Source organism: Caenorhabditis remanei, chromosome V (assembly GCF_010183535.1).
Source record: "Caenorhabditis remanei strain PX506 chromosome V, whole genome shotgun sequence".
Lineage (NCBI taxonomy): Eukaryota > Metazoa > Nematoda > Chromadorea > Rhabditida > Rhabditidae > Caenorhabditis > Caenorhabditis remanei.
Window position 1 is genome coordinate 2958222 of NC_071332.1, and position 24012 is coordinate 2982233.

A 24012-nucleotide genomic window follows, 5' to 3' on the forward strand; every position below is an offset into this window, starting at 1 on the left:
GGATTTGAATTTCCAGATATAAAAATCTGAAATTTTTCATGTTTCAAATTCTTAGTACATAGAGAAAAGAAAAATTTTTACCGGTCATAACTCGGCTCACGAAAGGATTTTTATTTCAATTTTTCGAAATCTCCGATTGTCATTTTGATCTCCACATCATTTTTCCACCTTTTTTCTCTCTTCAAAAATGCAAATTTCCTTCCTTCATTTCTTCTATCCTCCAGAACTTTCTCCATTCTCTCTCTCAAGTGTTTTTACTCCCCGAATGATAACGAGTGTTGTCTCCTACCCTCACATAGATCGTGGTCACTCGGAGAGACGCAGAGAAATCTTCTTGCTCCCGGAGCGGAAAGCAACAAAATGCGACACTTAGAGATTCTCGGATACCTCTCTATTGTTTGCCACCGAGAGCATTTTACTCTCGCGGAGCTCGGAGCCATTGAGCAGTTGACGAAAGGATGTCGAGGAGAGAGACCTTGTTTTTTTTTGTCGTGTTGAAGCTTTTCGCGCCTAGAAAGTATTGTTATGGGGATTCGGTTACATACATTGTCGTGAGATCCGTTCATTTCTTTCTTTATTTTCTATTGTTGTGGGTTGTGGTTTTCTGGATTTTCCTTTTGGGAGGCTTTCCCTCGTTAGATTTTTCTTTACAGTGTCCTAGAGGTGATGAAATGTAGGATTCAAAAAATGCACATAATTTTTCACAATTTTTCAAATATTTTTTGAAGCTTTCACCAAAAATAGTCAAAAATCTCATGAACATTTGATTTTTATTCAAAATGTGAAAGCATAGTCGAAAATTCGACCCTTTTTGCGAAAGACTCAAAAAAAATTCGGAAATTTCAATTTTTGTGCCCAAACCCGGCCGCTAGTATGTTTTTTAGGGATTACTATTAGACAGTTTTTGTTAAAATTTTACATCACTGAAATGCTGAAATAATGAGGATTCTGAATCTGTTTTCAGATTTGGGTACAGTCCATAAGAACCGAATTATAAAAGGCTTTCTCTGAAAATCAGCTTTAAAAATGAAACATTTCTTCTTCAATGTTATATCATTCGAAAGCTGAAGGCGTGAGGATTCTGAATCTGTTTTCAAATCTTATCTAACATCAAAAGGAGCCAAGAAACAACGGTTTGAAGTTATACGCTGTTTCGGAGCCTTCTAACTCAGTTAATCTTTCTCTGACCAATTATTTGAACACAGATTCAGAATCTTCACGTTTTCAGCTTTCGAAATACTGTAAACTGTTCAAATTCATGTTTCAATTGACACTATCTTCTATGAATTTAAAACACCACAATTTTTTTCCAGATCAAAATCTCTTATAGCTGAAAATCGTATGGTTTCTTGAGCCTGTTTAGTGGATAACCACAGCTGAAATTATTCGAATTCAGAATATGTCTTCAAATTTTATCAATGGGCTGATTGTGAGATACAAGGAATTTTGTGAACTTGACACCTCTCGAATTATTTTTCAAGTAAATTAAAATCTTTTAACTGATATCAATAGAGAAAAATTAGAGCTTTCTAATGGAACTCAAATCTCGTTCTCTCGTTAATGCGTTGAAAATTGACTGAGATACGAGTGAAAATAAAAAGTTTTGGATAAAATATAGGAGGTGTCAAATATCAAGCGTTGTATCTCAACTCAATTTAATAATTTACAAAATTTGAAAGTAGATTCAGAATCCTCACGTCTTCAGCTTTCCAGACATACTAACTCTTTTTCACATTTTTTTTGACTCACGACCTAATCTAAGCCATTTTCAATTTGTGTTTTCTAAAATCTCATAAATATCTCATTTATCTTCCGTTCCTTCACCTCATTGTCCATCACAATCTGTCACATGTTGGCTCCCTTCTTCTTCTTCTTCTTCCTTCTCATTTCAATTCTATTATTACCTCAGGACCCTTCCGCCTGACCGCCATGGAGCGAACATCAAGTTTACGGCGGAAGACGAGTGATGGTGTCCTCGCGAAAGCGTCAAACTTTGGCCAGATGCTTGAGGATGTAAGGGGACAACAATTAAATAAAACAGATTAAAACGTTTTGTGTTTTGTAGGTCAGAAAGTTGGCGTTGAGCAAGTCGTTATGGGACGACGAGATGCAGAGGGATTTGCCGAAGAAGTGGGAGAAGCATGGCGATATGATTGTGTTCCCGCAGAACACGTTCACACATATCAATTGGAGATATATTGGTAAGGTTAAATTTCTATCAAGAACGTTCTTAGCACGGCACGCTTCTTACAACCGCGCTCTACCGAAACCGAAGAAAATTGTGTGCGAAATTGAGAGACTCAGAGAAAAAGAGACATTTTATATTCCTGTGGGCTGCAGAGTTGAGCGGAATGTGGTTTTTGAAATGGCGGAAGGCGGAAGGCGGAAAGCGGAATGAACTTTTTTTTGGGCGGAAAGCGGAAAGCGGAATTTAAAAATATCGGCGGAAAGCGGAAGGCGGAAAGCGGAATGGAAAAAATTGCCAAAAGGCGGAAGGCGGAACACAATGTCGCTTTCAAATATACGATTCTGGCCTTATTTTGTAGTAAAAAGCACTAAAATGGTTAAATTTGAGTTAAATTTTGTTTTTTTGATAAACACACGCTGCAAAAAACTACAAAAATATCAGTAAATTGGAATAGGTGATCAAATTTTTCAAGCTGACGAAAAAATCTTTGAACAGCGGAAGGCGGAAGGCGGAAAGCGGAAATAGGAAAATTTTTGGCGGAAAGCGGAAAGCGGAAGGCGGAAAGAGTTATGAGCCGCCAAACCTAAGATCCAATCTAAGCCTTCCCACTCAAAAGCATCCCTTGTTAGCTTTATAAAATCGTCAATTTTCCTCAGAACCAGATGAAAATTTCAGAAATTACAGAAAAAGTCTTTTTGAGTGTGTCTACAAAAATTCGAGTGATTTGGTTCAATTTTAAGGGTTTTAGGGTCCGAAGCCTTCAGCCCGCACCAGTAATTTGGCGGTGATACCCTTTTTCAAGGGTACTAGGGAATGCATTCTTGGATTCTTATCAAAAACTGGGTCTAGGTACTTTCAGACATGCTGACTTTGAAAATCACATTGATTCTTTGGGAGGGTTACTAGAAATTGGGTTATTTGACTTTTAAAGTTTTGGAAATATTGTTTAATAGTGGTCACAAGATCAATTTGTTTAAACGTACTCGGGTTGCCATAAAATCGACAAAGAAAATTCAATTCTTCCGAAAGTTTGTATAAACAGACATCTTGAGGTCATCTACAATCTGACAAAATTTCAGCAAGGTCTAGTAAAAACTGACTATTTTGAAGCGATAATTATGATTAGGCTTTTTTCTACTTTTTTGATGAAAGTTGACGATTTTCGAAATGTTATAGCTACCTCATATGATATCCAAGTTTTTTGAATTTACAATGGTTCAGTAGATAAAGAATAGGGCTTCATTTTTGTAGTTGACCACTTTTTTATAGCTCTTCACGTTTTTGAGATATGCACGACGAGACTGTCTGCGCCCTCCCCTTCTTGGTGCGGCGCCCTTTCATCTTTGACCTTTCATATCTCAAAAACGAAAGTAGCTATCAAAAAAATTTTAACTGCAAAAATCTAGGTCTAGTTTAGGGCTTTATTTTGTAGTTGACCACTTTTTGATAGCTCTACAAGCCTTTGAGATATGCGTCTTCAAAGTTGTTCATCAGAGGGAGAAGAGACGCAGAGCAGTCCGATACACTCGCTTCTCTGCGTCGCTCTCTCTCTCTCTTTTCTAGTGACAAATACTTTCTTCCAGGCCGTGAACTCTGGGCAGTTGTCGCTCAATCTCTCAACGTGGCGCGTGTCGGCAGAAAACGTCAAATCGACGATGACCGTACCGCCCATGTGGATCTCCTCCACGGAGCAGATGCATGGGTTGACTACGTGGATGAGCGAGGTGTTAAGTTCTGTTACAACGCTACAGTGCGAGTGTTCGACAACTCGAAGAAAGCCGAGATGAAGAGAATCTCAAAGTGGGCGTGTCAAGGGCAGACGATAGTGGATATGTACGCGAGTCTCGGGTATTATTCCTTGACTTTTCTGGTGTCGTGTGAAGCGAAACAAGTGGTGGCTATTGATTGGAACGATGAGATTCTAGAATCTCTCATCAGAAGTGCTCAAGTCAACCAAGTGGATGACCGTCTCCTTGTGATCCATGGGGACTGTCGAAGGGTCTGTCCAGATCAGACCGCGGATCGTGTCTACTTGGGACTACTTCCGTCGTGTAGAGCTCATTGGTTGGCGGCGTGTAAGGCGTTGAAACCGGATGGAGGTATCATTCATATTAATGAGATACTGGATATGAATGCGGTGAAGAAGGAGAAGGCGGCGGATACGGTAGCGGTGATTGAGAAGGTGGAGAAAGTGGAGAAGAAAAAGAAACCCGTGGAGAAATCGGATAAGGAGAATGTGCCGAAGAAGAAGAAGGTGTTGAGACAGAAGTGGGTTTTTTTCTTAATAAAATAATTCTAAAGCTTTATTTTTTGGTTGACAGCTTTTTGACAGTCTGAAATTCGCAAAATTCGGCTATTGACCTAGAAACCCAAGTTATGAAAGTTCGGCCACCAGAAATTTTTTGGCTTAAAATCATGATTTCTCGCATTTTTTGACCAAAATTCAGATTTTCAGAAACAAATAAAGTGAAATCTGAAATAATGTAAAAATATCCAAAAAACGAGATTTAAAAAAAAGATTCCCCATTTATCACAATTTTATGCCAGAAACACTTTTGAGCTTCTAGAGGAATTTTCTCCACTTTTATCGTTTTATTTCAAATTTCGTCTGAAATTTTTGAAAATCCACAAAAATCAGTCAATTTTGTAAAATTGCTATGGAGTCCCAAAAAATCTCACCTGCTAAATTTTTATATGAGCGTGTAGATCAAACCTATAGCTTCATTTTTGTAGTTGACAACTTTTTGATAGCTATCTACGTTTTCGAGATATCCGCCTTTAAAGTAGAAGTAAATGATAGGCGAGAGAGCGTGCAGAAAGAAGAGGGTGTCTAGCTTCTCTGCGTCTCTCCCTCTTCCTTTCTCTCGCTTTTTTAGGTTCCCATCTTTGAAGGAGCATATCTCAAAAGTACGCGGAGCTATCGAAAAGTTGTCAACTATAAAAATAGAGCTCTACAATTGATCTATATTTTTGTAGTTGATAACTTTTCAATAGCGTTGTTAGCTTTTGAGATATGTGTCTTCAAATATCAGATACTTTTCCTATTTTTAAACCGTAGTGAATATTTCAAAATCTAGCAATGTGCTATCAAAAAACTATAACTTTAGTGGCCGAACTTTTGCATATCCTCGGCCACCTCTATTCCCTTATTTCCAGAACCCTCCCAGTCCTCTCCGCCGTGCATGAAGACTCCAAACCTGACGCAGAATCAACATCAACACCCAGTGACTCCACCATCCCAGACCAACCCCCTGCTGCTCCAGAATCCACAGAATCCACAGAATCCAACGGTGTCAGTGAAGAAGGTGTCGAGAAGAAGAAAAAGTTCACACGATCCGCTTCGATTGTGGAGGAAATGGAGAATCGTGTGCTTCCGGATGTGAGAGTTTGGAAGGAGTACGAGAATGAGGGGTGGAGTCGATTGGGTGATCGGCATAAAGAGTTTGCAATGGATTGTGCGCAGAGGTATGAGAAATGAAGATCCCGTACTAGATTTCTATGTATTCGACTATCAAACATTTTTGTATGAGCGTGTAGATCAAAACCAGGGCTACAATTTTGTAGTTGGAAATTTTTTGATAGCTATCCACGCTTTTGAGATACGGCGGCTTGAAGTTAGGCGATGGGAAAAGAGACGCAGACAGTCAGACACTCTCGTCGTCTGCGTCATCCCCTTTCGCCCTCTCATTGACTTATTTTAAAACCGCATATCTCGAAAACGTAAATAGCTATCAAAAAGTTGTCAACTACAAAAATATAGATTTAGATTTGGTCTATATTTTTGTAGTTGAAAGTTTTCTGATAGCACATCACGCTTTTGAGATATGAAAGGTCGAAAGTATCAGGGCGCCGCACCAAGAGGGAGAGGGCCCAGACAGTCAGACACTCTCGTCGTCTGCGTCTCTCGCCCACCACCAAGAAAAGCTACCATTTTTAAAGGCGCATATCTCGAAAACGTGAATAGCTATCAAAAAACTTTCAACTGCAAAAATGTAGCCCTGTTTTTGTTCTACACAGCCAGTATACTTTTTGTATTGATAGAGGGTATTTTGCTAGTGTTATACTCCTTCAAACTTCACCAACATTTTTCAGCTGCACCCGCTTCCTGAACAACATTCATCTATCAGATTGTTTGTACTCGGTGACAGTTGTCAATATGGTTCGGTAAGCTTAAATAAATAAACTATGCTGAAACTCAAAAAAGAGATCATTTCCAGATACGGTGAGGTGTCAAAAGGCAAAGAACACGTCGTTCTAGAACTGCTGTGTTGTCAACAAGACGCGTCAGCGGAACATTTGATTTCAAAGTTTAATTCCGAGAATTTGAAATCATGATTTTATTGATTTTTTGCAAAATTTATTGTTGTTATGCTTGTGATCTACTAAACTACTCCGGACCAATCAATAATAATATCTGTTAATGAAGTTTTGTTTTATTTTTATGGCCGGACATCCGGACACTACAGACACACAGACAGAACAACGCAAGTATCACGAAAAGCAGCAGCAAGCGCGCTCTACTAAACAGGGATTTTGCTAGCTTTCAGCTATCTTTGTTCTATACATATTCGATTGCGTAGCAACTCAGGTATAGCAAATATGCTCTGCTGGACTTTGATAATCTTTATAATTGTGTTTTAGCAAAACGCATGACACTATAAATTTGCTAACTTTGACAAAGTGCCACGATGTCAATTTTACCTCCAAAATTTTTAAATTTATATCAATGTGAAGATCAAAAATAGCGCTACATTTTTGTAGTTGACAACTTTTTGATACCTACTCAGGATTTTGAGATAAGCGCCGTTAAAGTAGACAATATAGAAAGGGGTGGGAGCGTAGTCTTCAAAGGCTCATATCTCAAAAGTGGGCGGAGCTATCAAAAAGATGTCAACTACAAAAATGAAGCTCTTGTGTGGTTCTACACAATCAACTTTTAAAAATAGTAAAAATCCGACTGTACCAATGCTTTAAAACACTAATTCAAACCAGAGAATTAAAAAAAATATTCAAAACCTCACAGAAATGAACATTTTGAAAGATTGCTATGGGTACCCAGAGAGTTCAACGGGTTTAATTTTTATATAAGCGTGTAGATCAAAAATAGCGCTACATTTTTGTAGTTGACAACTTTTTGATAGCTATTCACGTTTTCGAGATATGCGTCTTTAAAGATGGGCGGCAGAATCAGTGCTAGACGCCCTCCTCTTCTTGCACACTCTCTCGCTCCCCAACTTTAAAGGTTGCATATCTCAAAAGCGTGAATAGCTATCACAAAATTGTCAACTACAAAAATGTAGCCCTAGTTTTGATCTACACAACCAACTAAAAATTTTGAAAATCCGACGGTTCCAGGCTTGAGAGCACTCATTCAAACCTGAGTACTGAAACTCGATCCACTTCACAAGTAGTTATTAATATCAAGTTTCCCTCTTCTTCCAAATTTCGCAACAACATATAAACTAGTCTCTCCCCATTTCATCATCACTATAAGTCATATGCAAATACTTTTTCTCTCTCTCTCTCTCTGTCCCAATGTATTACTGAGTCACCACTCGTCTTATCAGTACTTTTTCGAAAAAAGGGAAGATAAGACCATAGCTATTCCATCAAGTGTATAACTATATAGGTTTTTAGTTCCTGTCACTTAATTATCGATTCCCAAATTACCCAAATGACGTACTAATTTTCGAGAGCGTGAGTCATGTCTCCTACTGCATATATTAAAAGAGAATAGGATTTTGTTCCTCTTTTTCATATTTCAACATTTTTCAATTGTCATGTGATGATTTAATCGCAGCTATTCAGAAGTCTGTCAACAACTATTCAATTTATTTCTTTTTTTCGCATCTTTTTTATTTCCAAATTTTTTGGAAACGTTGATTTTCAAGCATCCCAATATTATTGTTCCATTGAAAACTTTATATATTTAGAAAGCGGACGTCATAAGGATTCTGTATCCGTTTACAAATTTTGAATAGCATTGACAATAGCCGAGCAACGGAGCAAAATTCAAAGTTTTCAAAAAAAAAACATTTTAAAAAAAAACATTTTTTCAATTTTTCTCCGAAAATATGAACATTTTTGATGATTTCACTTAAATGGCTTATTATTCTGAATCATAATCGGGACTTCGACCTTTTTCCAGAAAAAAGTCAGAAAAATTCAAAAATTTCGAAAACATTTGAATTTGATTTTTTGGCCGGACAGACCAAATTAAATTCCCTGCTTCTCAGTTCATTTTCGTGCTAGATCAAATTTAAAAACGGATTCAGAATCCTCATATTTTCAGCTTTTCCGTGATATATAATTCTTCTAGAAATCAAAAAAAAATTGTCTACCGTATTACGAAACCCGTTGCTCACTCTATCCTAGTAACAAATGGGTGTGTCCGTAAACAAACGGTCATTCACTTATTTTTGTAAAATTCAGAAAAAAACGAAAAACAGATTAGAGCGCTGAAGTTTGCTGAAATTTTTGTGATATGGTTTTTCTACTTGACTGATGTACCCGCCTTCCCTAACTTCCTGTTTTGAAATTGATTTTTAGCTGACGTGAGTTAAAACTGTGACGATTGAACCTAACGTTCTCAAATTTACTGATTACAACTGATATAAAGAGTATCAGCTCCTCCTTCTCACTTGCCCCCAGTAATTAAAAAAAAAGAAGGTTTGACATGCCACCAGTCGGCTATTATCAGTTTTATATTTACTGGGGTTTCTGAAAAAAAAAGTTTAAAAATGTTGAAAGTTGTCTAACTTTGACGGCTCAAAATGGAGTTCTTTTCCGTCGGACACACAAGATTTTTATATGAGCGTGTAGATCAAAAATAGGACTACATTTTTGTAGTTGACAACTTTTTGATAGCATCTCACGCTTTTGAGATATGCGCCTTTAAAGTTAGTAGACGCGCACGCGAGAAAGAGGGAGGGGGATAGACGCAGAGAAGCTAGACGCCCTCCTCTTTCTGCACGCTCTCTCGCCTGCGAGTGGGCGCCTATCTTTAAAGACACGTATCTCGGCGGGGTGAAGAGCTATCGAAAAATGGTTAACTATAAAAATGTTGCTCTAATTTTGATCTACATTTTTGTAGTTGACAATTTTTTAATAGCTTTTCTAGGTTTTGAGATAAGAGGCTTCAAAGAAGGACCTAATTTTTCTCCTGCTGTTTTGACTTCGTTATCTTAAAGACACGTATCTCGGCAAGGTGCAGAGCTATCAAAAAGTTGTCAACTACAAAAATATAGCCCTATTTTTGGTCTACACAACCAATATAAAATCAAAATTGTGGCCCATTGCGGATTTTCGGGAAAACGCTTTGAATTCTCAAATTGTCATACCAGTTTGGGCTCCTGCTGTTCTTCAAAAGTCTAACTTTCTCTAAAACCATCCTCCCCCATTCAAAAAACCTTTCAAATATTTGTCTAATACCTTACGCTTATCTATCAGATATTGAGAACTATTTCGAGTGTGCCTCGTCATCATTTTTTCTCAGGGGTCAACTTTGTTTACTTTATATTCTAACATTTCGAAAACATTTTCGAAATATTTTTCCTAAAAGTGACTCATCGATTGTTTTCTCTGGTGACCATATCATTATTATTTCATTCATACATTCAAGAGAGAATGCTCTCGAATTTCCATTTTTCTCTCTCTCCCTCTGTTTCTCTCATTTAATTCCACATGTATTGTGCAAATAAACCATATTTTCTCACAGCAGCGCAACTTTTTGCTCTCTTTTCCCCCTCTCACCCCACTTTTTTTTCTTTTTCTGATTGATTGATTTTACAATTTTACAGATTAATAACTAAAAATGGAGCAAGGATATGGAGCGACCACAAACGATGATCCAGATGGAAAGTACAACCTGCATTTTACGTGAGTTTTTGTATTAACTGTGTAGATCAAAAATAGGGCTACAATTTTGTAGTTACCAATTTTCTGATAGCTATTCACGTTTTTGAGATATGCGCCTTTAAAGAATAGAAAACTAGCTCAACTTTGAGACCCTGTCTCGTACTCATCATAAATCGAATAGGTTCAAATTTATAATGGTTGTGTAGATCAAAACTAGAGCTTCATTTTTCTAGCTGAAAGTTTTTTGATAGCTATTCACCCCTTCGAGATATGCGCCGTCCAAGTTAGGCATGTAGACGCGCGCGCGAGAAAGGAGAGGAGGAGAGACGCAGAGAAGCGAAATGCCCTCCTCTTTCCGCACGCTCTCTCGCCTATCAAGTACACCAACTTTGAAGGTTTATATCTCAAAAGCGTGAATAGCTATCAAAAAACTTCCAACTGCAAAAATATAGCCCTATTCTTGATCTATACACTCATATAAAAATCTAGTTTGTCTGACGCCAAGGTGATCCGTTATGAGCCGTCAAAGTTGGACGATTTTCAACATTTTTCAAAAAAAAATTTTTTTTCAGAAACCAATCAGTGAGAGCGGCCTTTGTCCGTAAAGTCTTCATGTTGGTCACAATTATGGTAATATCCTTAAGTCATTCGAAAATCCAATAATCCAAGTTTTCCAGTTCGGTATCACGGCGGGTCTCTGCGTCATTCCGATGGCATCGGAACCATTTCGAGATTGGGTGTACAATAACTTTTGGGTCTACTTTATTGCAATGTAAGTTCTCAATTTTAAAAAGAAAATATTAATTGAGCCAACAAATTTTCCAGCGTCGTCTTCCTAGTCGTCTCAATCGCTCTCTCGTGTTGTGCTAACCTGCGGCGCCAGTTTCCGATCAATATAATTTTGCTGACAATCTTTGTAAGTTCCTACTGTAGACCGTCGTGTCAGGACCCAAATTTTCAAAAAATTCCAGACAATCTCCGCGGCAGTCATGACAATGTTCATCACGGCGTGCTACAATGTGCAGTCCGTCCTTATTTGTCTCTGTATCACCACCGTGTGCAGCGGTTCCGTCATCATTTTCGCAATGAAGTCTAAAAGTGATTTGACAAGTAAAATCGGAATCGCTTTCATGCTTTCAATGGTCCTTTTCTCGTTTGGAATGTTCGCACTCATCTTTACATTGATTTTCAAATGGTACTTTTTGTATTCGGTGTATTCCGGCTTGGCGGCACTGTTGATGATGTTCTACTTGGCTATTGATGTACAGGTAAGCCAAGAATTGAATAAAAATCAAGAAAAAAAAAACAAAAAAATGTTCTACCCTGGGCAAAACTTGAACTTTCGACTGCAAGCGCGCCGCGCAAGCCTCTTCACCACTCGTCCAAAGCTGCGCCACGCATTTAACTATTGTGAGGGCACTGATAAAAGCGGTGGTCGTGCGGCGCGTCGCAGGCGCCCTTGACTTCTCAAAAAATTATTTTTTTTCTAAAATTGCTATTTTCAGCTCCTAATGGGTGGCCGTAAGTACGAACTCTCGCCGGAGGACTACATTTTCGCTGCAATGGAAATCTTTTTGGACATTTTGAATATCTTCCTGATGCTTCTCAACATTTTCGGAAGAGGTCGTTAGATCTGAAATTTGCTGGTTATTTTGTACATTTTCTCAAATATTTTGCTTTATTTTTTTCACAAAAAAAAAACAATAATATCATGTCACAATTCTGCTGTTGTTAATTATAAGAGAGAGGGCGGAGAGGTGTGTGGGTGTGTTTGGATTTTTTTTAAATTTTTTGGAAAAAAAATTATCGATTTTTTCGTACAAGGAAAGGAAAATGATCTACCAGTGGTGTATGTAGAAGCACGGAGGATGATGTAAGCGCGCTCAATCGAAGCCAAACTTCAAATTTTAAAAAATTTCGATGGAGCGCGGTTGCATTTTTCTCGCGTGTAAAAGTAATTTTCAGGGTGGGCATTGTGCTAATAAAGAATAGGAAAGATAGGAAAGAGGAATAGAGAGAAGATTCTGAAGACGTCGGCGTCGAAGTAGTCGTTGTCTAATCGCTGAAAAATAAAATTTTGAATTTTTGGGAAAATAATTGAAATCATGTTATTCTCATTCACGGCTACGGTACTGTTATTACGGGTTCGCTATAGTTGTTGGTGATAATGGCTGTGGCCGAGAAATTGCAAAAGTTAGGTCGTATGTGATTTCGGAAATTAAAAAATCGAAATTTTTTGAAAATTTTGAAATATCCATATCCAAAATGTGTTTTCCTTGTCATTTTTTGAAAAAAAAATCGCTTAATTTTTTGCTTTTTTGTTGTTTTTCAGGTTATTCTCACGATTTTTACCAAAAAAATTGAAAAAAGGAAAAAACCGGTGGCCGAGAAAATGCAAAAGTTCGGCCACCTGAAAAGAAGCTCAAGAAATCAAGGTTTTCGTGATTTTCTGCATTTTCAGAGTTTTTTCCGGGCATTTTCACCAAAAAACATAGAAAAAGTGACAAAAAAAAGGAAAAAAACTGGTGGCCGAGAAAATGCAAAAGTTCGGCCACCTGAAAAAAAGCTCTAAAATTAAGGATTTTTGCATTTTCAGAGTTTTTCCGGTAATTTTCACCAAAAATGTCGAAAAATTGAAAAAAAAAACTGGTGGCCGAGAAAATGCAAAAGTTCGGCCACCAATATACCACCAACATAAAAAATCCATTTTTCGTGAATTTTTGGTTTTTCTGTAGTTTTCAGGTTATTTTCACTTATTTTCACGATTTTTTCAAAATATTAAAAAAAAAACGGTGGCCGAAAAAATGGAAAACTTCGGCCACCTGAGAAAAAGCTCTCAAAATCGAGGTTTTCGTGATTTTCTGCATTTTCAAAGTTTTTTTCCGGGCATTTTCACCAAAAAACATTGAAAAATTGAAAAAAATACCGTGGAAAAATGATGGCCGAGAAACTGCAAAAGTTCGGCCACCCCGAATTTTCGGCATTTTTCTGTCGATTTTCCGCAAATGTTCAATAAAAAACCAAAAAAGAAGTATTTTGGCCACCAACAGGGGGAGACCACATAATTCACAAACACAACAAAAAAATCAATCGCGCTCCACCGCACAGTTCGGTAGAGCGCAACTGAAAAGATAAAACATGCCATGAAAATAAAACACGACGACAACCGTCTTACCAAAACAGATACACACACACAGGGGAAGAGATAGATCTCAGTCTCTGGAAATACGAATTTCCTTTTCCGCTCCAAAATCAATCGATAATTTATTTACCTACCTGGATCCGAAGAGAGTGAGGAGATACCAGAACATCTGAACGATGTCTATGAAGATTTGAACGGCGGCGAAGATGTAGTCTTCCGGTGAAATCTCGTACTTTTTCCCGCCCATCATCATTTGAATATCGAGGAAGAGGTAGAGCATCATGATGAGTGCACCGCCCAACGCGTAGATCATTATGAGGAATTTGATGCGGAAGAACATCGAACAGACGACAACGACGAGTCCGAACATCATGAAGCACATTGAGATGATGAAGATGTATCCCATGTGACTGAAACAATTGAGGGATATATTTTTTTTTCAAAATTTAAAAAAAATTTGAAGGCGGGCTTTTGAAAATTTCAGCAAAAATTTGAGCATAGCTTCCGCCTACGCGTGACTAAACGCGTTCTACTGACAATCTAGTGGGAACTGTGTCATTTTCCATGGATAATAACACAATTCTCATCAAAATTATCACAATAGAGCGCATTTGTCACAAAGCAGTATCATGTGTATAGGATTTTTGGGGTTTTCTTATGAAAACACGGAAAATTCGGCGTTTTCAGCGTTTCATCCAGATTTTCCGTGTTCTAGCGAATTCTGTTGTCAGATTTCGCGGTTGCGTCGCGTGTCTGTAGTTTTTAAATCGTCAGACGCGTCGCGGCTTTCACTAGACGCGTTGCGGTTTTCACCAGACGCGTCGTGGTCTTCGCTAGACGCGTCGCGGTTTTCACCAGAGGCGTCGCGGTTTTCACTAGACGCGTCGCGATTTCTAATAGGAGAGTCGCGGTTTTCTCTAGAGGCGTCGCGGTTTTCGCTAGACGCGTCGCGGTTTCCACAAGAGGCGTCGCGGTTTCCACTAGAGGCGTCGCGATTTCTAATAGGAGAGTCGCGGTTTTCTCTAGAGGCGTCGCGGTTTTCGCTAGACGCGTCGCGGTTTCCACAAGAGGCGTCGCGGTTTCCGCTAGAGGCGTCGCGGTTTCCACTAGAGGCGTCGCGGTTTTCACTAGAGGCGTCGCGGTTTTCACTAGACGCGTCGCGGTTTTCACTAGACGCGTCGCGGTTTTCTCTAGAGGCGTCGCGGTTTCCACAAGAGGCGTCGCGGTTTTTACTAGAGGCGTCGCGGTTTTCACTAGAGGCGTCGCGGTTTCCACAAGAGGCGTCGCGGTTTTCACTAGACGCGTTGCGGTTTTCTCTAGAGGCGTCGCGGTTTTCACTAGAGGCGTCGCGGTTTTTACTAGAGGCGTCGCGGTTTCCACAATAGGCGTCGCGGTTTTTACTAGAGGCGTCGCGGTTTTCGCTAGACGCGTCGCGGTTTTTACTAGAGGCGTCGCGGTTTTCGCTAGACGCGTCGCGGTTTTTACTAGAGGCGTCGCGGTTTCCACAAGAGGCGTCGCGGTTTTTACTAGAGGCGTCGCGGTTTTCACTAGAGGCGTCGCGGTTTCCACAAGAGGCGGCGCGGTTTTCACTAGACGCGTCGCGGTTTTCGCTAGACGCGTTGCGGTTTTCTCTAGAGGCGTCGCAGTTTTCACCAGAGGCGTCGCGGTTTTCACCAGAGGCGTCGCGGTTTTCACTAGAGGCGTCGCGGTTTTTACTAGAGGCGTCGCGGTTTCCACAAGAGGCGTCGCGGTTTTCACTAGACGCGTCGCGGTTTTCGCTAGACGCGTTGCGGTTTTCACTAGACGCGTCGCGGTTTTCACCAGAGGCGTCGCGGTTTTCACTAGACGCGTCGCGGTTTCCACTAGAGGCGTCGCGGTTTTCTCTAGAGGCGTCGCGGTTTTCACTAGACGCGTCGCGGTTTCCACTTATTCATTTCCTATGTCGATTTACGCCCGTAAATCCACAAACTTACGCTGTCAAATCGAATTTAGTTTGCGAGGCGAACGCGATAATCGACAGTGTGCATCCGATACAAATCGCCAGAGCCAACAAGACGACGTTCGCGTCGTGATGCGCCGAGATGACCATCGTCATGACGGAAGTGGCGAGTGTCTGGAATCAAAATCGATATTAATCAATTTAAAAAAAATTTTTCAGCTGCTTACAAAGATTCCAGTGACGATGAGATTGGCTGGGAACTTGCGGCGGACACCCTCACAGCAGACCAATGAGAGGTAGGTCACGAAGAAGATGACACTGGAAAATGATAAATGCGCTCTATTGATGAAGGTGGATTTGCGATGGAGCGCGGTTGCTGAAAATTTCAGATTTTCGAGGTTTTTAATCGATTTTTGGGTCAAAATTCTGGGAAAATAGTCGGATTTCCACGAAAATTGTGCTGAAAATACGTTTTATGACTAATTTATAAGCGAAAAATAAGCCAAAAAGAGAAAACTTGCCGATTTTTAATTATTTTCGCTCAGTTTCGCCTGAAAAAAATCCAGTTTTTGAATCTAAGAGCTGAAAATTTCGAAACTTCGAGGTTTTCAATCGATTTTTGAGTCAAAATAGTCGGATTTTATCGAAAATCGTTGTTTTTTCGTGATTTTTGTGCTGAAAATGAGTTTTCCGTTTTATTTTTTCTATAAAAAGGTTGAAAACATCATTTTTGCGAGAGAATTTGTGGATAGAGTTTTTGAGTCGAAATCACACGATTTCAGCTCTACGAACACAATTTTCAGCACTAAAAACTCGATTTTCAGATCTAAAAACACGATTTTCAGATCTAAAAACACGATTTTCAGATCTAAAAACACGATTTTCAGCACTAAAAACATGATTTTCAGCTCTAAAAACACAATTTTCAGCTCTAAAAACACAATTTTTAGCACTAAAAACTCAATTTTCAGCTCTAAAAACTCAATTTTCAGCTCTAAAAACACAATTTTCAGCACTAAAAACTCGATTTTCAGCTGTAATCTGAAAAACTGCATCCGCGCTCCACCGCGAACTCCAATGTTTCTCATTAGAGCGCAACATACTATGATCCCAAATAGAGTGCCGTATTTCTTCGCACCATCTTCATCGTCGGATCGTGAACCCATGGGACGACGGTGACGGCGGCGACGATGCATAACTGCAACAATTATCGATTTTTTGTGAAATCCTAGATGTGTGAAAGTGCGCTCCACCGAACTTACCATAATGAATACCAAACTGAAAACTTTGCGAACGAACGCGGCGCGAATCGTTTTATCCGAGAATTGGAACGAATATTTTCCGTCCGGGTTGTCTCCGCCCCCTCCTTGCTGTCCGTTCTCCATTTGATTGAACATTCCACCGTGCATTGGTGGCGGTGGAGCGAAGTAGGCACCGCCTGGAACACATAATAAATTATTCTATGACTGCAAACGCGCTCTACCGAAACCGCAAAGAAAATTGTGTGCGAAATTGAGAGACTCAGAGAAAAAGTGACATTTCTCAAGGGGATTTCGTTGGAGCGCAGTTGTAACATCATTTTTGTCAAAAACGCGTCACAGGTGCCCCCGATTCACCGTTTTTGTCAAAAACGCGTCACAGGTGCCCCCGATTCACCGTTTTTTGTCAAAAACGCGTCTCAGGTGCCCCCGATTCACCGTTTTTTGTCAAAAACGCGTCTCAGGTGCCCCCGATTCACCGTTTTTTGTCAAAAACGCGACACAGGCGGCCCCGATCCACCGTTTTTGTCAAAAACGCGTCTCAGGTGCCCCCGATTCACCGTTTTTTGTCAAAAACGCGTCTCAGGTGGCCCCGATTCACCGTTTTTTGTCAAAAACGCGTCTCAGGTGCCCCCGATTCACCGTTTTTTGTCAAAAACGCGACACAGGCGGCCCCGATCCACCGTTTTTGTCAAAAACGCGTCTCAGGTGCCCCCGATTCACCGTTTTTTGTCAAAAACGCGTCTCAGGTGGCCCCGATCCACCGTTTTTGTCAAAAACGCGTCTCAGGTGCCCCCGATTCACTGTTTTTGTCAAAAACGCGTCACAGGTGCCCCCGATTCACCGTTTTTTGTCAAAAACGCGTCTCAGGTGCCCCCGATTCACCGTTTTTTGTCAAAAACGCGTCACAGGCGGCCCCGATCCACCGTTTTTGTCAAAAACGCGTCTCAGGTGCCCCCGATTCACCGTTTTTTGTCAAAAACGCGTCTCAGGTGCCCCCGATCCACCGTTTTTGTCAAAAACGCGTCTCAGGTGCCCCCGATTCACTGTTTTTGTCAAAAACGCGTCACAGGTGCCCCCGATCCACCGTTTTTGTCAAAAACGCGTCTCAGGTGCCCCCGATTCACCGTTTTTTGTCAAAAACGCGTCTCAGGTGCCCCCGATCCACCGTTTTTGTCAAAAACGCGTCTCAGGTGCCCCCGATTCACTGTTTTTGTCAAAAACGCGTCACAGGTGCCCCCGATTCACCGTTTTTGTCAAAAACGCGTCTTACCATGTGGCTGCGAACGCGCTATACCGAAACAGAAGAAAATAGTGTGCGAAATTGAGAGACTCACTATCAGAGAAAAAGAGACATTTTTCAAAAGGATTTCGGTGGAGCGCATTTGTAATAACTGCTCCAACGCACTCACCCTGATTACTCTGATTCTGTTGACCGCCCATATTGAATCCCGGCGGCGGTGGTCCCTGTCCCTGATATTGCTGCTGCGGGTACGGATTCTGGTAGGCCGGATTGTATGGTTGCTGGTTGTAAGACATACCTGCAACAAAGCGGTTTTGGAAGTGAAATTTAAAGAAAAGAGAGCGACTTTTGAGCGAAAAATGTGTTTTTATTGTGGAAAAACAGAAAGTTTGCGCAAGAATTGGCTGAAACGGCTCAAACGCAAGTGCGGCAGGGGCTAGTGGGCGGAGCTTAAACTGCAAGCGGCGCGGATAAAATTCCAGCTGATTTTTTAACGAGCGACATTGAATTTCGAGATAATTTTGTAGTTTAATTGATTTTTTCCACGTTTTTTGCTGCATATTTGTAAATTGTTCATATTTAATCGATTTAAACACGAATTTATCTCGAAATTCGAAGTTCTCCTTGAAAAATCGGGTGGAGTTTCAACCGCGCCGCTTGCAGTTTAAGCTCCGCCCACTATCTCCTGCCGCACTTGCGTTTCAGAGCGCGAAAATTGGAAAATTCTAGAATTTTTTAAAACCTCTTTCTAAGTAAATGTCTGAAATTCAATGAAAATCCGGATTCCAAAAATCTTGGTCATTTTCAAAGAAAAATTTAGAAATTGAAGATCACCCTGAAAATCCGAAAATTCCGCTCAAAGGTGCTTCGAATTATTTTCAGCGATATCCCGACACGACAAACAAATTTTTAATGATAAAATATCGCTGAATAAAATTCAATGCGCCTTCAAACGGGATCTGTAGTGATTTTGCGAATCGATAATGCTCAAAACATAGAATTTCGTCGAAAAATCTCGAATTTCCAAGTTTTTTAAGGAGAATATGCACAGAGAAAGTTCTAGAAGGCTTCTAGACTAGAAGCTGAGCGCGCCAAAGGCGCCCCAGCCCGTATAGTTTACGAAATTCCTTTGAAAAACTCAAATTTTTAAGTTGAAAAATTGCAATAATTTCCAGATTTTTTCGAAAAAAACAGTTCTTACAACCTGTGACGCGTTTTTGACAAAAAACGGTGAATCGGGGGCACCTGAGACGCGTTTTTGACAAAAAACGGTGAATCGGGGGCACCTGAGACGCGTTTTTGACAAAAAACGGTGAATCGGGGGCACCTGAGACGCGTTTTTGACAAAAAACGGTGAATCGGGGGCACCTGAGACGCGTTTTTGACAGAAAACGGTGAATTGGGGGCACCTGAGACGCGTTTTTGACAAAAAACGGTGAATCGGGGGCACCTGAGACGCGTTTTTGACAGAAAACGGTGAATTGGGGGCACCTGAGACGCGTTTTTGACAAAAAACGGTGAATCGGGGGCACCTGAGACGCGTTTTTGACAAAAAACGGTGAATCGGGGGCACCTGAGACGCGTTTTTGACAAAAAAAAACGGTGAATCGGGGGCACCTGAGACGCGTTTTTGACAAAAAACGGTGAATCGGGGGCACCTGTGACGCGTTTTTGACACAGTGCTAATAGAAGCTGTACGCGCGCCGACGGCGCCCCAGCCTAAACTTTTATATAAAATCCGATATATTACAGCGAGAAGCCAACAACCAATACCTAGCTAAAACTCCAAAAATAACTCGTAAATTTAATCAAAAACAACTCGTTTTCTCGTTTTCAGCTGTGTTTGTCGTGTGACGGTTTCTATGGATACACGAGGCCTAACGCACTCTCTCTCTCACCACGAGTTGTCTGTTTTTAGATTGAAAAGAATATTCTCGAATAAAAATTCCCTGGTGGATAGAGACGTCACAGAGAGATAGGGGGGGGGGGGGGGGGAAGAAGCTAATGACAAAAGTCATTTAGATAAGAGAGATAGAAGGATTAGAGAGGAAGAAGATGGCTATCACGTAGAGTTCAGTTCAACGTATGCAGACGCGCTCTATCGACAAGCATGGTCACACTTTTGCGTCACGGTGAACTTTCGAAACTTCTGTGCATACCGTGGTGAACATTAGAATTTATTTTTCAACGTTGAACAATAAATTCTAATGTTCACCACGGTATGCACAGAAGTTTCGAAAGTTCACCGTGACGCAAAAGTGTGACCATGATTGTCGATAGAGCGCGTCTGCATAGGTTGAACTGAACTCTACGTGAGAGAGGCAAGAAGCAAATGGCAAAAGTCAAAGAAGGATTAGAGGAAGAAGATGGTCATTATTTGATTGTTTTTCGGAAAAAAACGAGAAAGAGAGAATTCGTCAGAAAGACGAGAAGATGAGCTTTTTGAATCATATCGAGTGTTAGGATGAGCGGTGGCGTCATTCTGGATGAAATTCGTGTTGTAAGATGTCTAGGAAAATGATTTTAGTCTGAGCAATGGCCAGCGTTAGCACAAAAAAACCGATTATATCTGGAATCCATACCGAGAATTACAGAATTATGATGAAATTTCAAAAGTTTTCCTGATTTTCAGCAATACAAACCGAATATTTCGCTTGAAACTCAATATTATGGGCTGAAAAATATAAGAAAATGTATATCTCGGCGAGTTCTACATCCGTGGCCTATTACGGGCCGGGTGATTTTCATTAATGTTCCGCGGAACATTAACAAATAATCATCCGGTCCGTAGTAGGTCACAAATATAGAACTCGCCGAGATCTACATTTTGGTATACTTTTCAGCTCATAACATTGCTTTTAAAGCAAAATAATCGGTTTGTATTGCTAAAAATCAGGAAAAATACTGAAATTTCATCTTAATTCTATAACAATTCTCGGTGTGGATTCCATATTTATGTAATCGGATTTCGATGGAAGTTTCCTACTGAAAAATCGGAGGCCACGCGGTTTTCCTTGGAAATTTCCGGAAAATCGAGAAAAAACAACTTTTTGAAGGGAATAAATCTCGATTTTGATCTCAGCCGTGAGCGCATTGATTTATAGAAAATTCTGGAAGCTTCGGTTAGAGATAAAAGATTATCAGAATTTCAGAAATAGGGTCTCGCCGCGAAAAAAGAAAACCTTAAAAACTTGAGTTTTGCAGCCTTAAATCATATACTTTCGAGCCGGCAGCGCTCCCCTGATCGTTTTCCAGAACATTCCGAAAAAACTCCCAAAACTTCCGGCGCGGATTAGCCACTTTTTCCACGATTTTCCGGGGAAAATTTGACTGAACTTAGACCAAAATCGTTCTAAGCAACCCAATATCGATTCCACATTTATTTTTTGAAAAAGTGTGTGTGTGGTGTGTGTGCTAAGTAAACAAGGAGAACAGCGTTCCCAATTCTTATCAATAATACTTCCTCATATGAATGATAAGGCTTCAGAATCTTCTTCACACAAAAAACAGCTAAAAATGAGAAGAAAAATTAAGAATTTCGCAACAGAAGTCAACAGAATGCCCGACGTCTTCGACTGAGGGGGCTGCGAGGAGGAAAGAGACGCAGACACATGACTGACCAAAGCCCTTTGGATCTCTGCGCCTCTCGATTGCTTCGATATATCTCTGTGAGAGAGAGAGAGATGGGGAAACAGAGAGAAAGAACCAAAAAACATGAGACACATCGATTCGGGGTGGAAGAAGAAGAAGAAGCAGAGAGAGAAAGAGAAAGGTCGAAGAGAAGAACAACACGTATGTATGTGTTTCTAGTTTCTTCTTTTGTTTTTTTTTGGAAACGAGATGAAACAAGAAGAAGAATAAAGAATGAAAAGTCTAGAAAATTGTCATTTTTCGGTGCTATTAGCTCGACACAGTTCTTACAAGTGCGCTCCATCGAAACCGAAGAAAATTGTGTGCGAAATTGAGAGACTCAGAGAAAAAGAAGCATTTTTCAAGGAGATTTCGGTGGAGCGCGGTTGTGAAAAGTGTGTCGTGCTAATACCACAGAGAGGAACCGATTAAATGAGTCATTAGACCTAGATTTGATGGTTTCTGATTCGGAATTTCAGAAATGGCGGAAGGCAGAAAGCGGAATTTTAAAAAGTGTTAAAAAGCGGAAGGCGGATTAAAATGCCATTTTTAGAAGACGATTTTAGCCGTTTTTTGTTGTAAAAAGCCCCTAAAATGGTTAAAATTGTGATAAATTTCGATTATATGGTAAAAGCTGATAAAATTGCTGCAAAAAACTTTAAAAATATCGGGAAATCCGAGTCGGCTGACTAATTTTTCAATCTGATATCCTCTAGACGGAAGGCGCGAAAAATTTTAAAATGGCGGAAGGTGGAATTCCGAAAAAGACATTTCCACAGGGTGCGAGGCGTAAGGTCCGCAACGAAAAGTTTTGAATTTACCGCTCCGGTCGCGTTGCGTGTGCGTCGCGTTTTTCCATTTGAAAGATACGACAAACACACGCTAAACTTGAACTTGGCACCCAGCCAAGTCAGTTTTTGGCACCGTGCCAACCGCTGAGCGACGGAGCGCGTTTAAGGGACCTTGCGTTTTGCACCCCTGTGCATTTCTGAATAACACTCGAAGAAGTTTGGTTTTTGCCTAAATTTTCTCGGTTGAACTCTATTACAACCGTGCTCTAGCGAAACCGATGGAAATAGTGTGCGAAATTGAGAGACTTAGAGAGAAAGAGACATTTCTCAAGAGCATTTCGGTGGAGCGCAGTTGTAAGAACTGTGCCGAGCTGTTAGTTTTTAAGAAATTGAAAAACTTGAAAAATTTCAAAAATTAATAGAAAACGCCGAGTTTTCGAAGAATTTTGGTATTAAAAATCGCCGATAATCAATTTTTTTTTGGAAACTTAGAAAGATCTGCCTAAAATTATAGCAATCACAATTTCTGGAATTTTCTGCAAATTTGAGTGAAAATCTGAAACTTTTTCACGAAAAACGCGCCAAAGGCGCCCCAGACAGTAGAAAACGAAAAAAAAGCGGTAAACAACAAAGAATGGAAATTTTCGAGGCAAACAATACCGCTGATTCCAGAATTATATTCTTCTAATCGAAAAAAACCAATGTTTTCTCGAAAAAAAGAAAAAATCTCGAAAAATGAGGAAGAAATATTGCGAAAAATTGTTAGAGAAGTGTTTCTTTACAATAAAAAAGTTCCCAATACAGAAGAGAAGACAACAAAAAGAATGCGTCATCACGATGATGAAGAGACAAAAATGGATAGACAGGGAGAGAGATAGATCACAACAGTTTTATTTCCCAATTTTGAAATTCGCGAACGAATTGAAAGTGAAAACGGATAGAAATTTAGCGATTTTCTATTTTTTTTTCTCACTAAAAACCACTTTTTGACCTTTGAAAATGTGTTTTTAAAGCAAAAAGTTGAAAAAAAGTTAATTTTGGGTTAAACTGCAAACGCGCTCCGTTGAACACATGAAAATAGCGGGAGTTTGAAATTTAGGTTTAAAAAATTAAACAACTATACTCTAACGTAAATCGCCGACACAAAATGACCGTCCGCAAATGCGCTCTATTGAACTCTAAAAATAGGCGCGAGATTTGAATTTTTTGACTATAATTATAGAGATATGAAGCTAAAGTCTCCTAAGTTTTGTAACCAGTTAATTCTGGGTCAGAAATCTTGAATTTTTAGAAAACCCCAGCAAGAAAATACCAAAACGTTTAGTAGAAGCTCGAATAGAGGCTCAAAGTAAAAATCAGTTTTAAAATAGTGAAAATCTGTCCTAAAATCTGTCCTAAGGCCCAAAAAGCAGAAAAAATCTTCCTAACTTACTGATAAAACTGAGAATTAATGTTTAAAATATATGAAAAAAATTTCGCCAGCATGGGTTCGAACCCAACACCTACTGACTACCGGCGGCACCTGCACCCTACTGAGCCACCGAGGCAGTGAAAGAGAAGGGTGCGGCACATACTTGCAACGGGCCGGGCCGGGCCGATTTGAGAAATTTCACCGGCCCGGCCCGGCCCGGCCCGGCCTGGCCCGGCCCGGCCCGGTCGGCCCGGGTCACAGTACAAAAATTTGAAAATTTGAATTTTTTTGAAATTTTTTTGATTTTTTCGCAAAAAAGTCGAATTTTCGACTATGTTTTTACATATCGATAAAACTCAAGTGTACATAGGATTTTTGACTATTTTTGATGAAAATTTCAAAAAATTTCGAAAAATTTTGTGAAAAAATTGTGCTCATTTTTTGACTCCGGGCCGACCGGGCCGGGCCGGGCCGGCAACTTTCTCTACCGGCCCGGCCCGGGCCGACGGGCCGAGCCGGGCCGGGCCGATATTTTGCAAGTCTGGTGCGGCA

The 24012-nt window shown here is 40.2% G+C and overlaps 3 protein-coding genes across 3 annotated transcripts; 2 read left to right on the forward strand and 1 right to left on the reverse strand.

The window, feature by feature from the left end:
* Positions 1–1929: 1929 nt before the first annotated feature.
* On the forward strand, positions 1930–6523 carry GCK72_016974 (uncharacterized protein; the record flags this gene model as incomplete). Its single annotated transcript, XM_003104300.2, has 6 exons — positions 1930–2013; positions 2066–2201; positions 3772–4456; positions 5345–5653; positions 6281–6352; positions 6406–6523. 6 exons carry the CDS (start codon positions 1930–1932, stop codon positions 6521–6523), a joined length of 1404 nt encoding a protein of 467 aa, XP_003104348.2.
* Positions 6524–10657: 4134 nt separating this feature from the next.
* GCK72_016975 (uncharacterized protein) lies at positions 10658–11676 on the forward strand (the record flags this gene model as incomplete). The annotated part of the gene is made up of 5 exons (XM_003104359.2): positions 10658–10675; positions 10723–10817; positions 10871–10961; positions 11017–11313; positions 11551–11676. 5 exons carry the CDS (start codon positions 10658–10660, stop codon positions 11674–11676), a joined length of 627 nt encoding a protein of 208 aa, XP_003104407.2.
* Positions 11677–13317: 1641 nt separating this feature from the next.
* GCK72_016976 (uncharacterized protein) lies at positions 13318–17924 on the reverse strand (the record flags this gene model as incomplete). The annotated part of the gene is made up of 7 exons (XM_053731805.1): positions 13318–13597; positions 13964–15091; positions 15161–15300; positions 15354–15444; positions 16230–16324; positions 16389–16564; positions 17798–17924. The coding sequence occupies 7 exons, from the start codon at positions 17922–17924 to the stop codon at positions 13318–13320; spliced, it is 2037 nt and encodes a 678-aa protein (XP_053580718.1).
* Between the last annotated feature and the right edge of the window lie 6088 nt (positions 17925–24012).